General features: G+C 44.1%; 1 protein-coding gene across 1 annotated transcript in view; it reads left to right on the plus strand.

The window, feature by feature from the left end:
- The window catches only part of LOC112234839 (tomoregulin-2), a 179,071-nt gene that overhangs the window by 59,529 nt on the left and 105,200 nt on the right, over positions 1-14,342 (plus strand). Inside the window, exon 3 of the mRNA XM_024403150.2 lies at positions 12,713-12,842. Coding sequence (XP_024258918.1) covers positions 12,713-12,842 — 130 coding nt within the window. The remainder of the gene's footprint in view (positions 1-12,712; positions 12,843-14,342) is intronic.

Here is a 14,342-nt window from a genome sequence, read left to right on the forward strand (position 1 = left end):
AAACCCAGAATGCATTGTATGTCAACAAACATGGCTCCACACACATAGCTGGAATGAACTTAGCTCATCATAAGCAGTACAACCTTCAAAAAAGTATTTTACACAAATAATATGTGGCAATTATAATCTATTCCTCGTTGGTGTTGATTTCAGCCTGTCCATTTGGTGACTGTATATCCCTCACTGGATATGTACACTGTCCATTTGCAATGTATTACAATGGGCATTTACCAACACAAATTGGATATGCTTTAATATACTGCTCTAATATGTTAATTGGATACGCTCTATTATGTTAAAACCATAAAACAACCTTCAAAAACAGAGTTACATTCGAACTGCGGGTCCAGTTCTGACATTATGTGTAGGCCTAGCTGAGGCGACCCCGAATCCCGAGTTTCGGGTCGATAGGTCATTCGGAGCCCTAAGCAGCGACCTTAGTGCTGAAATGCACTTATTTTGGGGGTTGCTACAGGGTCTTTGAACGAGCTATCAGCTAGAAACTGTTAGCTAATAGGTCCATCGGCCAATTTCTATTGCCCGAGAAATTTAGTTCCACCTCCCACATATGCGATGACATCACCTGGTTTAAATGTTTCTAGAGACAATATCTCTCTCATCATCACTCAATGCCTAGGTTTACCTCCAATGTACTCACATCCTACCATACCTTTGTCTGTACATTATGCCTTGAATTTATTCAATCGTGCCCAGAAACCTGCTCCTTTTACTCTCTGTTCCGAACGTACTAAACGACCAGTTCTTATAGCCTTTAGCCATACCCTTATCCTACTCCTCCTCTGTTCTTCTGGTGATGTAAAGGTTTATCCAGGACCTGCAGTTCATATCTCCGCTTCTATTCCCCAGGTGCTCTCATTTGTTGACTTCTGTAACCATAAAAGCCTTGGTTTCATGCATGTTAACATTAGAAGCCTCCTCCCTAAGTTTGTTTTATTCACTGCTTTAGCAAACTCTGCCAACCCGGATGTCTTAGCCATGTCTGAATCCTGGCTTAGGAAGACCACCAAAACCCCTGAAATTTCCATCCCTATCTGTCTTACTGTCTTACCCTGTCTTACTGTCCAGCTCTGTACCCAAACAATTCGAGCTTCTACTTTTAAAAATCCACATTTCCAGAAACAAGTCTCTCACCGTTGCCGCTTGCTATAGACCACGCTTTGCCCCCAGCTGTGCCCTAGACACCATATGTGACCATCTATCTTCAGCGCTCGTGCTGCTAGGTGACGTAAACTGTGACATGCTTAACACCCCGGCCATCCTACAATCTAAGCTTGATTCCCTCAATCTCATACGAATTATCAATGAACCTTCCAGGTACAACACCAAATCGGTAAACACGGGCACCCTCATAAATGTCATCCTAACCAGCTTGCCCTCCAAATACACCTCTACTGTTTTCAACCAGGATCTCAGCGATCACTGCCTCATTGCCTGCATCCGTAATGGGTCTGCGGTCAAACGACCACCCCTCATCACTGTCAAACGCTCCCTAATACACTTCAGGGAGCAGGCCTTTCTAATCGACCTGGCCAGGTATCCTGGAATGATATTGACCTCATCCCATCAGTAGAAGATGCCTGGTTATTGTTAAAAGTGCCTTCCTCACGATCTTAAATAAGCGTGCTCCATTCAAAAAATGTAGAACCAGCCCTTGGTTCACTTCAGACCTCACTGCCCTTGACCAGCACAAAAACATCTTGTGGCGTACTGCATTAGCATTGAATAGCCCCCGTGATATGCAACTTTTCAGGGAAGTTAAGAAACAATATACACAGGCAGTTAGGAAACCTAAGGCTAGCTTTTTCGAACAGAAATTTGCATCCTGTAGCACAAACTCAAAAAAGTTCTGGGACACTGTAAAGTCCATGGAGAATAAGAGCACCTCCTCCCAGCTGCACACTGCACTGAGGCTAGGAAACACTGTCACCAATGATAAATCCACTAATTGAGAATTTCAATAAGCATTTTTCTACGGCTGGCCATGCTTTCCACCTGGCTACCCCTACTCCTACCCCGGTCAACTGCCCGGCACCCCCAACTCGCCCAAGCCTCCCCCATTTCCCCTTCACTGAAATCCAGATAGCTGATGTTCTGAAAGAGCGGCAAATTCTGGACCCCTACAAATCAGCCGGGCTAGACAATCTGGGCCATCTCTCTCTAAAATGATCTGCCGAAATTGTTGCAACCCCTATTACTAGCCTGTTCAACCTCTCTTTCGTATCGTCTGAGATTCCAAAGATTGGAAAGTTGCCGCGATCATCCCCCTCTTCAAAGGGGGAGACACTCTAGACCCAAACTGCTATATCTATCCTACCCTGCCTTTCTAAGGTCTTCAAAAGCCAAGTTAACAAGCAGATTACCGACCATTTCGAATCCCACCGTACCTTCTCCGCTATGCAATCTGGTTTCAGAGCTGGTCATGGGTGCACCTCAGCCACGCTCAAGGTCCTAAAAGGTATCATAACCACCATCAATTAGATACATTACTGTGCAGCCATATTCATCGACCTGGCTTTTGACTCTGTCAATCACCACATTCTTATCGGCAGACTAAACAGCCTTGGTTTCTCAAATGACTGCCTCGCCTGGTTCACCAACTACTTCTCTGATAGAGTTCAGTGTGTCAAATCGGAGGGTCTTTTGTCTGGACCTCTGGCAGTCTCTATGGGGGTGCCACAGGGTTCAATTCTCGGGCCGACTCTCTTCTCTGTATACATCAATGATTTCACCTTTATTTCACCTTTATTTAACCAGGTAGGCTAGTTGAGAACAAGTTCTCATTTGCAACTGCGACCTGGCCAAGATAAAGCATAGCAGTGTGAACAGACAACACAGAGTTACACATGGAGTAAACAATTAACAAGTCAATAACACAGTAGAAAAAAGGGGAGTCTATATACATTGTGTGCAAAAGGCATGAGGAGGTAGGCGAATAATTACAATTTTGCAGATTAACGCTGGAGTGATAAATGATCAGATGGTCATGTACAGGTAGAGATATTGGTGTGCAAAAGAGCAGAAAAGTAAATAAATAAAAACAGTATGGGGATGAGGTAGGTAAAAATGGGAGGGCTATTTACCGATAGACTATGTACAGATGCAGCTGCTCAGATAGCAGATGTTTGAAGTTGGTGAGGGAGATAAAAGTCTCCAACTTCAGCGATTTTTGCAATTCGTTCCAGTCACAGGCAGCAGAGAACTGGAACGAAAGGCGGCCAAATGAGGTGTTGGCTTTAGGGATGATCAGTGAGATACACCTGCTGGAGCGCGTGCTACGGATGGGTGATGCCATCATGACCAGTGAACTGAGATAAGGCGGAGCTTTACCTAGCATGGACTTGTAGATGATCTGGAGCCAGTGGGTCTGGCGACGAATATGCAGCGAGGGCCAGCCGACTAGAGCATACAAGTCGCAGTGGTGGGTGGTATAAGGTGCTTTAGTGACAAAATGGATGGCACTGTGATAAACTGCATCCAGTTTGCTGAGTAGAGTGTTGGAAGCAATTTTGTAGATGACATCGCCGAAGTCGAGGATCGGTAGGATAGTCAGTTTTACTAGGGTAAGTTTGGCGGCGTGAGTGACGGAGGCTTTGTTGCGGAATAGAAAGCCGACTCTTGATTTGATTTTCAATTGGAGATGTTTGATATGAGGCTGGAAGGAGAGTTTACAGTCAGACACCTAGGTAGCCAGACACCTAGGTACTTATAGATGTCCACATATTCAAGGTCAGAACCATCCAGGGTGGTGATGCTGGTCAGGCGTGCGGGTGCAGGCAGCGAACGGTTGAAAAGCATGCATTTGGTTTTACTAGCGTTTAAGAGCACTAGCGTTGGAGGCCACGGAAGGAGTGTTGTATGACATTGAAGCTCATTTGGAGGTTAGATAGCACAGTGTCCAAGGACGGGCCGGAAGTATATAGAATGGTGTTGTCTGCGTAGAGGTGGATCAGGGAATCGCCTGCAGCAAGAGCAACATCATTGATATATACAGAGAAAAGAGCCGGCCCGAGGATTGAACCCTGTGGCACCCCCATAGAGACTGCCAGAGGACCGGACAGCATGCCCTCCGATTTGACACACTGAACTCTGTCTGCAAAGTAATTGGTGAACCAGGCAAGGCAGTCATCCGATGATGTCGCTCTTGCTGCTGGTGATTCTCTGATCCACCTCTATGCAGACAACACCATTCTGTATACTTCCAGGCCTTCTTTATATATCTTGAATAACGTTCCAACCGGAGAATTAGAATGACTTCAAATGAGCGGTGGAACGCAGGTGCTTCCCCTGTGAACACGCCTGGTGAATGCATGGTCAACTCGTGGCAGTGGTGACTATTTCCTGTGTCATTCGACCCCTCTTCACATTAGAGTCATCAGACACAGTTCTATTGACTGTTGACATCTTGTGGAAGGCGTAGGAAGTGAAAACTCATCCATATCTCGCTGTAATTTCAATGAGAGCTTGGTTGAACATCTGCCACCCCCAGAAAATAAAACAGAAAGTGGAATTTCTCAGGTTTTTGCCTGCTATATGAGTTCTGTTATACTCACAGACATAATTCAAACAGTTTTAGAAGCTTCAGAACGTTTTCTATCAAATAATAATAATACTAATATTTCGAGTGTTTTCTATCCAATACTACGAATAATATGCATATATTAGCAACTGTGACTGAGGAGCTGGCCGTTTACAATGGACACCTTTTCATCCAAGCTACTCAATACTGCCCCTGCAGCCATAAAAGTTAAGCATCTCCAATCCAAAATTAAATGTAGAATCGGCTTCCTATTTCACAACAAAGCATCCTTCACTCAAGCTGCCAAACATACCCTCGTAAAACTGACCATCCTACCGATCCTCGACTTTGGTGATATCATTTACAAAATAGCCGCCAACACTCTACTCAACAAATTGTATGCAGTCTATCACAGTGCCATCCGTTTTGTCACCAAAGCCCCATATACTACCCACCATTGCAACCTGTACGCTCTCGTTGGCTGGCCCTCGCTTCATACTCATCGCCAAATCCACTGGCTCCAAGTCATCTTCAAGTCTCTGCTAGGTCAAGCCCCACCTTATCTCAGCTCACTGGTCACGATAGCAGCACCCATCTGTAGCACGCGCTCCAGCAGGTATATCTCACTAGTCACCCTCAAAGCCAATTCCTGCTTTGGCCACCTTTCCTTCCAGTTCTCTGCTGCCAATGACTGGAACGAACTGCAAAAATCGCTGAAGCTGGAGACACATCTCCCTCACTAGCTTTAAACACCAGCTGTCAGAGCAGCTCACAGATCACTGCACCTGTACATAGCCCATATGTAAATAGCCCATCCAACTACCTCATCCCCATACTGTATTAATTTCTTTAACTTGCTCCTTTGCATCCCAGTATCTCTACTTGCACATTAATCTTCTGTACATCAATCACTCCAGTGTTTAATTGGTATATTGTAATTATTTCACCACCATGGCCTATTTATCGCCTTTACCTCCCTTATCATACCTTATATGCACACACTGTATATAGACTTTTTTTCTACTTTATTATTGACTGTACGTTTGTTTATTCCATGTGTAAGTCTGTGTTGTTGTATGTGTCGAACTGCTTTGCTTTATTCTTGGCCAGGTTGTAGTTGTAAATGAGAACTTGTTCTCAACTAACCTACCTGGTTAAATAAAGGTGAAATAAAAATGTAAAACATGTAGGGTCAGTCTCTATGGGCCGAGTGGGTTTCAATGAACCTAGTCTTGTGATACCGTGACTTTTCTAAATGGCATCATTTTCGCAATGTTAAAAATGATTTGAATACATTGCAAATGGACAAGGCTGTTTCTCGGTCTGAGAACCGTCTAGAGCCACATAACTCACTGTGCACTATTGACTTAAGCTCTAGAACAGGTTTATAAAGTTTCAGAGCTCTAGGTCTGACAGTTCTTTGATGGTTCGAACGCCGGTATCTTTTGCAGGCTCTGTGTGTCTGTAAGCCCCACACTGTGTCACTCCATCCTGGCTGTGTGTGTGTGTTTTTTCTTGTACATCTGATGAGAGAACTGACTGATTTACAGTTCATGAGTGTTGCCTAATCACACATATGACATTTTGGAAAGATGTGACCTTTTTAACCCTTCGAAACAGCCCCAATGACCCCAATTGAAAGCACTTCCTGTTGTCACAGGAAGCTGAAGGTCAACACATATCTTAATTTGAGCAGTCTTTTACAGGATCCAGAGTTAAGTCTTTACGTTAAGAACTGACTGATTTACAGAGGGTTGAATGCAGTGTTTTTCAGTAACTGTAGGTTGTGAAATCAAAACCACTTTTAGGTTCAATTTCACCACTTCTGGTTGCTCCAGTAGGCTTAAAATCAGCACAGGTAATCCTCATAGTAGCCTGATGGATTGTTAATGAAGACAGTTTGATATGGCAATCATAACTCACATAGGCATCAGGTTGAAGTTAGGGGTGCAAGCAATGTATTCCTATGGGGAGAGATGTCAATGAAAACTGTTAAAAGAAAACACACTGTTTTCACAGTCAAGGTTAGGTTTTCACAGATCGGGAGGACCTTAGGAACGTTCTTGTGGTTGAATTATGCTTCTAGTCTTAACGGTTCTGCCGCTCTCACCCAAAAGCACCTCAAACTTAGTTCAGGCTTCATTTTGGGCCTACTTTTTTGCACGGTCGCTGCTGTCAGACCGAGCGAGCTAGGTCAAGTGGGGCATCTCCTTGAACTCGGCACGGCCTAGAGACTATGGTGATTCCATTTGTTTCCCTTTCTGTATGATTTAAGCCTGCAAATTTCTGTATTTCAGCCCTATTTGATGGTAAAGTTCATACTTCCCCTTTAGGATATGAAGAGGACCATTCAATCTTTTCATGTTGATATCTGTAGAGGTACAGGTGACCTTGAACACATGGCAAAAATAATTTTGAAAATGGCCTGCACAGAAGCAGAGTTAGAGCATAACCTGTAAACCCATGTTATCGTGAGGGAGAAACTTGGATGTCACACTAAATGAACCTGCGCGCAGCTAGAATAACTCTGTGGCTTATCCACCCCAACCTGCCCCCTGAAGAGCCCATCGAATACGGTGTGTCTGTGTGACCTAAAGGCCACAATATATCCATAGCATCATTTAAATCATTAACTCACTACAAGTCATTCTTCATTCCATGCAATTTGCATGGTCGCTGCGGTCAGACCGAGAGAGCTAAGGTCAGACTCAGCGAGCTACCGTCAAGTGGAGGATCTCCTCGAACTCGGCATGGCCTAGAGACTATGGTGATGCCATTTTCCAACACTTTTAATGTTGATTTCAGCATGTACATTTTCTGTAGGTCATCACTGTTTCAACATATTGGAAACATACCTGAGTTGTAGTCAATGAACAGCATTCTTACATACTGTAGGTATTCCTCTTGTCCAGTTGGGATAGGGCAGTGTGCAGTGGGATGGTGATTGTGTTGTATGTGGCTATATTGGGGCGGTATGCAAATTGAAGTGGGTCAAGGGTGTCAGGTAAGGTGGAGGGGATTTGATCCTTAACTAGCCTCTCCATGAACTTCATGATGACAGTAGTGAGTGCTATGGGGCGATAGTCATTTAGTTCAATCCAATGTATTTAGAAAGCCCTTTTTTACATCAGCCGATGTCACAACGTACTGTACAGAAACCTATCCCAAACAGCAAGCAATGCAGATGTAGAAGCACGGTGGCTAGGAAAAACTCCCTAGCAAGGCCGGAGCCTAGGAAAAAACAGAGAGGAACCAGGCTCTGAGGGGTGGCCAGTCCCCTTCTGGCTGTGCCGCGTGGAGATTATAACCGAACATGGCCAAGATGTTCAAACGTTCATAGATGACCAGCAGGGTCAGATATTAATAATCACAGGGGTTGTAGAGGGTGCAACAGGTCAGCACCTCAAGAGTAAATGTCAGTTGGCTTTTCATAGCCGATCATTCAGAGTTAGAGACAGCAGGTGCGGTAGAGAGAGAGTCCAAAACAGCAAGTCCAGGACAATGTAGCACGTCCAGTGAACAGGTCAGGGTTCCATAGCCGCAGGCAAAACAGCATAAATACTGAAGGCTGAGATAGGAGGGGTCGGGAGACACAAGATATAACCCCACCCATGTTGTCAAAGCACAGCCCCCACACCACCATAGGGATATCTTCAACCACCAATCTACTACCCTGAAACAAGGCCGAGTATAGCCCACAAAGATCTCACCCACTGCACAAACCCAAGGGGTGCCAACCCAGACAGGAAGATCACGTCAGTGACTCATCCCACTCAAGTGACGCACCCCTCCTAGGGACGGCATGGAAGAGCACCAGTAAGCCAGTGACTCAGCCTCTCCGTAATAGGGTTAGAGGCAGAGAATCCCAGTGGAGAGAGGGGAACCGGCCAGGCAGAGACAGCAAGGGCGGTTAGTCTCTCCAGTGCCTTTCCATCACCTTCACACCCCTGTGCCAGACTACACTCAATCATAGGAGTCTTCAATAAAGACGTAAAGGTCGAGACAGAGTCTGCGTCTCTCACATGGATAGGCAGACCATTAAATAAAAATGGAATTCTATAGGAGAAAGCCTTGCCTCCAGCCTTTTACTTAGAAATTCTAGGGACAGTAAGGAGGCCTGCGTCTTGTGACCATAGCGTGCGTGTAGGTATGTACGGCAGGACCAAATCGGAAAGATAAGTAGGAGCAAGCCCATATAATGCTTTGTAGGTTAGCAGTAAAACCTTGAAATCAGCGCTAGCCTTAAAAGGAAGCAAGTGTAGAGAGGCTTGCACTGAAGTAATATGATCAAGTTTTGGGGTTCTAGTCAAGATTCTAGCAGCCGTGTTCAGTTATCTTTTACTTTCTCTGGATACAGGAACAATGGTGGACATCTTGAAGCAAGTGGGGACAGCAGACTGGGATAGGGAGAGATTGACTATGTCTGTAAACTCTCCAAATGAAATCAACATAGCACTATCAAAAGTAACACAGTACCTACCATCTATCAACCTTGTACTGCTGCCCTGCTTTTTACCAGCACGCCCTGCTCCAAAGGTCCAACCCTGGAAAGTCTACAGAAAGCTGCAGAAGGTGAAAACCTGTAAGGCAGAGGGCTCAGATGAAATCCCAGGCAGACTAAAAAAGGAGTCTGCATATGAATTGAGCGGGCCACTGGATGATATTCTTGGCCTGTCGATGCGACAAGGCATTGTTCCTGATGAATGGAAAGAAGATAGTGGGCTCTTTACCATAAACCAAGCCACTCTCCATCAGTGAAATATATCTCATTAACCTCTCTCCTGAGCAAAGTAGCTAAGAGCTTAATCACTGAATGAGCTCTTAGCGATATCCTACCCCAAGTTAATACTCAACAGTACGGATGACCAGTACGGATAACCAACAAGCTCTTCAAGTCCCAGGATAAGAATGGTTGCCCACCTACTTCAGCAAAGCCTTCTAACGTGTCTATGACAACCTTACCATCAACAGGATGTTTAGACCTCCAGCTTCGACCATCCCTTGCCATATGGATAGACAGCTTCCTCTCTAAGGCTGCCTTTATACAGGCAGCAAATTCTGATATTTTCCACGAAATGGTCCTTTGACCAATCACATCAGATCTTTTCACATCAAATATTTTTCAGAGCTGATCTGATTTGTCAAAGACCAATTAGTGGGAAACATATCCGAATTGGGCTGCCTGTCTAAATGCAGACACTAGGTTGTGAGGTATCATGGTGTGCTGTCAAACAGTGTCAGTGTATTTTATGGCATACCTCAAGGAACTCTGCTTGGCCTGCTGATTTTTATTGTATACAGTGCCTTGCGAAAGTATTCGGCCCTCTTGAACTTTGCGACCTTTTGCCACATTTCAGGCTTCAAACATAAAGATATAAAACTGTATTTTTTTGTGAAGAATCAACAACAAGTGGGACACAATCATGAAGTGGAATGACATTTATTGGATATTTCAAACTTTTTTAACAAATCAAAAACTGAAAAATTGGGCGTGCAAAATTATTCAGCCCCCTTAACTTAATACTTTGTAGCGCCACCTTTTGCTGCGATTACAGCTGTAAGTCGCTTGGGGTATGTCTCTATCAGTTTTGCACATCGAGAGACTGAAATTTTTTCCCATTCCTCCTTGCAAAACAGCTCGAGCTCAGTGAGGTTGGATGGAGAGCATTTGTGAACAGCAGTTTTCAGTTCTTTCCACAGATTCTCGATTGGATTCAGGTCTGGACTTTGACTTGGCCATTGTAACACCTGGATATGTTTATTTTTGAACCATTCCATTGTAGATTTTGCTTTATGTTTTGGATCATTGTCTTTGTTGGAAGACAAATCTCCGTCCCAGTCTCAGGTCTTTTGCAGACTCCATCAGGTTTTCTTCCAGAATGGTCCTGTATTTGGCTCCATCCATCTTCCCATCAATTTTAACCATCTTCCCTGTCCCTGCTGAAGAAGAGCAGGCCCAAACCATGATGCTGCCACCACCATGTTTGACAGTGGGGATGGTGTGTTCAGGGTGATGGGCTGTGTTGCTTTTACGCCAAACATAACGTTTGGCATTGTTGCCAAAAAGTTCAATTTTGGTTTCATCTGACCAGAGCACCTTCTTCCACATGTATGGTGTGTCTCCCAGGTGGCTTGTGGCAAACTTTAAACGACACATTTATGGATATCTTTAAGAAATGGCTTTCTTCTTGCCACTCTTCCATAAAGGCCAGATTTGTGCAATATAGGACTGATTGTTGTCCTATGGACAGAGTCTCCCACCTCAGCTGTAGATCTCTGCAGTTCATCCAGAGTGATCATGGGCCTCTTGGCTGCATCTCTGATCAGTCTTCTCCTTGTATGAGCTGAAAGTTTAGAGGGACGGCCAGGTCTTGGTAGATTTGCAGTGGTCTGATACTCCTTCCATTTCAATATTATCGCTTGCACAGTGCTCCTTGGGATGTTTAAAGCTTGGAAATCTTTTTGTATCCAAATCCGGCTTTAAACTTCTTCACAACAGTATCTCGGACCTGCCTGGTGTGTTCCTTGTTCTTCATGATGCTCTCTGCGCTTTTAACGGCCCTCTGAGACTATCACAGTGCAGGTGCATTTATACGAAGACTTGATTACACACAGGTGGATTGTATTTGTCATCATTCGTCATTCTTCACAAAAAAATACAGTTTTATATCTTTATGTTTGACGCCTGAAATGTGGCAAAAGGTCGCAAAGTTCAAGGGGGGCGAATACTTTCGCAAGGCACTGTATGTAACAATGTTTCTTCCGTCCCTCTCCTCACTCCAACCAGGGATCCTCTGAACACATCAACAACTGCCTCCCACAAAGCATTGTTACCTATCAACTACTTCAAGATTACCTAACAACTACTTCAAGGTCTCAGATCGAGTGACGTCACCGACTGAACTGTTACTAGCATGCACCTAACTAGCTGGCCATTTCACACTGGTTATTCTCACCCCCTTTGATCTCCTCAATCTTGGCAGCAACCGGGCAGAGCACAACTGAGTCATCCAGGTCATGGCACCGTCCCTCTCCTTGCCCCGACCTGAGCTCGAAACAGAGACCCTCTCAACACAAACAACTGCCTCTCACGAAGAATCGTTACCTATTGCTCCACAAAAGCCACTGCCTTTGCAGAGCAAGGGAAACAACTACTTCAAGGTCGTGACATCACCAATTGAAACACTACTAGCACGCACTGCTAACTAGCTAGCAATTTCACACAGGTGACACATCAACAGTGTAGTCAGGCTAACTGCAGTCAAACAATGGAAGCTTGTGGATCACCTTCCACCATCCAAGAAGACCTGGTTGACCTAGAGAAGTGGTCAGTGGGGGAGCCACATGCTCTGAACCCTAGAAAGTGCAAAGTGCTCCACCCGTACTACCCGCCTGTCTATTAACAACACATAACTCTAGAAAGTTGAGGTATCAAGATCAAAGGAAATCTAAAATAGTCGACACAGGTAGAGAACGTCTGTTCCTCCTCCAATGCCTGAAGTACTTCCACATCCATAAGAATGACCTGGTGAGAGTATTTCCAACCTACATCCAACCAGTGGTGAAACATGCTGCCCCAGTGTGGCACGCAGGGCTAATCAAGAGACAATCCGATACCATCGAGACTGTCCAAAGGAAAGCAGTTCGTATCATCATTGGCACAGACGACACCTCCTACTCAGATGCATGCACCAATCTCGGTCTATCATCACTAAACACGCAGAGAAAGTCTTTCAAGATCCTTTAAGGATCTTGAGAGACTTCTTTAATCCGATCCTTACCGCCATATGCTCCCACCCTAACAATCGTCTGTGAGCCAATACCAGACCCACTCCTCAACTAAACTGGAACTGATCCACTGCAGGACTGTGTATTTCCATGGCAGCATCATCCCAACCAGGGTTTGCCTGCTGAACAGTTGATGATGAACATTATTGTATTTTAGTTAGTAATATCAATTTTAATATTCGAATGTATGTCGTACTCACAATTCAGCATGTTGCTGCCTTTTGTACAATTTCCTGTTAAAACATGTAAATAAAAATATTCTCTCAGAAAAGAGAGATGTAGTAATTCATACTGTATTATGTGGAGAGGGGAGATGGATTTATCTGACATAGAGATGTATAATGTAGTGATCTGACCATAACCTTTACCTCTGCTCTCTTTCTGCAGTGCAACAATGACTACGTCCCCGTGTGCGGCTCCAACAATGAGAACTACCAGAACGAATGTTATCTACGCAGGGATGCCTGCAAGCAGCAGTCTGAAGTGCTGGTGGTGTCAGAGGGCTCTTGTCCTGTCGGTACGTAGCCTACGTAGCATCTTAAGGATGGACATGTACATAGGTCTGTAGATGCATACCTACAGTTGAAGTCGGAAGTTTACATACACCTTAGCCAAATACATTTAAACTCAGTTTTTCACATTTCCTGACAATTAATCCTAGTAAAAATCCCTGTTTTAGGTCAGTTAGGATCACCACTTTATTTTAAGAATGTGAAATGTCAGAATAATAATAGAGAGAATGATTTATTTCATTGTTATTTCTTTCATCACATTCAATTGTATATACACTCAATTAGTATTTGGTAGCATTGCCTTTAAATTATTTAACTTGGGTCAAATTTTTCGGGTAACCTTCCACAAGTTTCCCACAATAAGTTAGGTGAATTTTGGTCATTTACACACACTATTTAGTTCAGTTCTTTGCACCCCATCATTGTGAGGTATTGTTTGTTTTGATACACATTTCTATTCAGCGCTCTGTTTTTTCCCGTATTAGTCCTCCTGTGTACTGTAGTTTTAGCCATCCTCACTGGGGATGCCTTTTTAAAATGTTCATTTAACCAGGCAAGTCAGTTAAGAACAAATTCTTATTTACAATGATGGCCTAGGAACAGTGGGTTCAGGGGCAGAACAACAGATTCTTACCTTGTCAGTTCGGGGATTTGATCTAGCAACCATTCGGTTACTAGCCCAACGCTCTAACCACTAGGCTACCTGCCTCTTTTTGCCTAATCACTGCTTGTACTTTTGCCTAATCCCTGCTTGTACTTTTGCCTATCGGATTTCCTGTCATCAACCTCTTGCCTGATCTCCCGGACTACATCATTATCCTTCTCCCTGCCTGTACTGTTACCATTTTGGACCCCTGTGTATGACCTTCTGTCTGCCCCTGGACCCAGCTACCTGCCTCCACCTGTGATCCTTTACAAAAAAACACCTGATGCGCCCTATGCTTGTAACCAGCTCTCTGTCTCCAATCGTATTCATTACAGAAGGAAGTAGCTAGAAAGTTGGAATATTGTTTGAAGGCACTACACTCTCCTTCAGTCCAATATCAAACTATAAAGCTAAACTGATTTTATCCACAATACTTTAGTTCATCAGAGTTACTAATGTAGTATGTGAATCAAGCTTTGTTAGAGAAAGAAAGTTATACCCTTTTCTCACTACTGAGCCAAGCTGAGTCAAACTGTACTGTGCTAGCCTGGTTAAGCATTGACCACACTTTCTGGAACCGTGTGAGGAAAGAATACTGTGAGAAGAACATATCCAAGTCAGCACCGTATGGTGTGGTCAGCACAATAGTGTGAAAAGTAGGAGTATCCCACAATTCCTTTTTTTTCAAGATAAGAACCTCCATGCATGTTGATTTTATCTAGCACTTAGCATAGGTCATGTTCATTAGGGCATGAAACAGGAAACATTTTGCAGTGACAAACAGACATTTGTGTTTTACTGGACATGTCCAGGTAGTACCTTCCTGTTTCAGTCAGTTTTCTTCTGTTTGCTGCCTGAA

This window comes from Oncorhynchus tshawytscha, linkage group LG03 (genome assembly GCF_018296145.1).
Source record: "Oncorhynchus tshawytscha isolate Ot180627B linkage group LG03, Otsh_v2.0, whole genome shotgun sequence".
Classification (NCBI taxonomy): domain Eukaryota; kingdom Metazoa; phylum Chordata; class Actinopteri; order Salmoniformes; family Salmonidae; genus Oncorhynchus; species Oncorhynchus tshawytscha.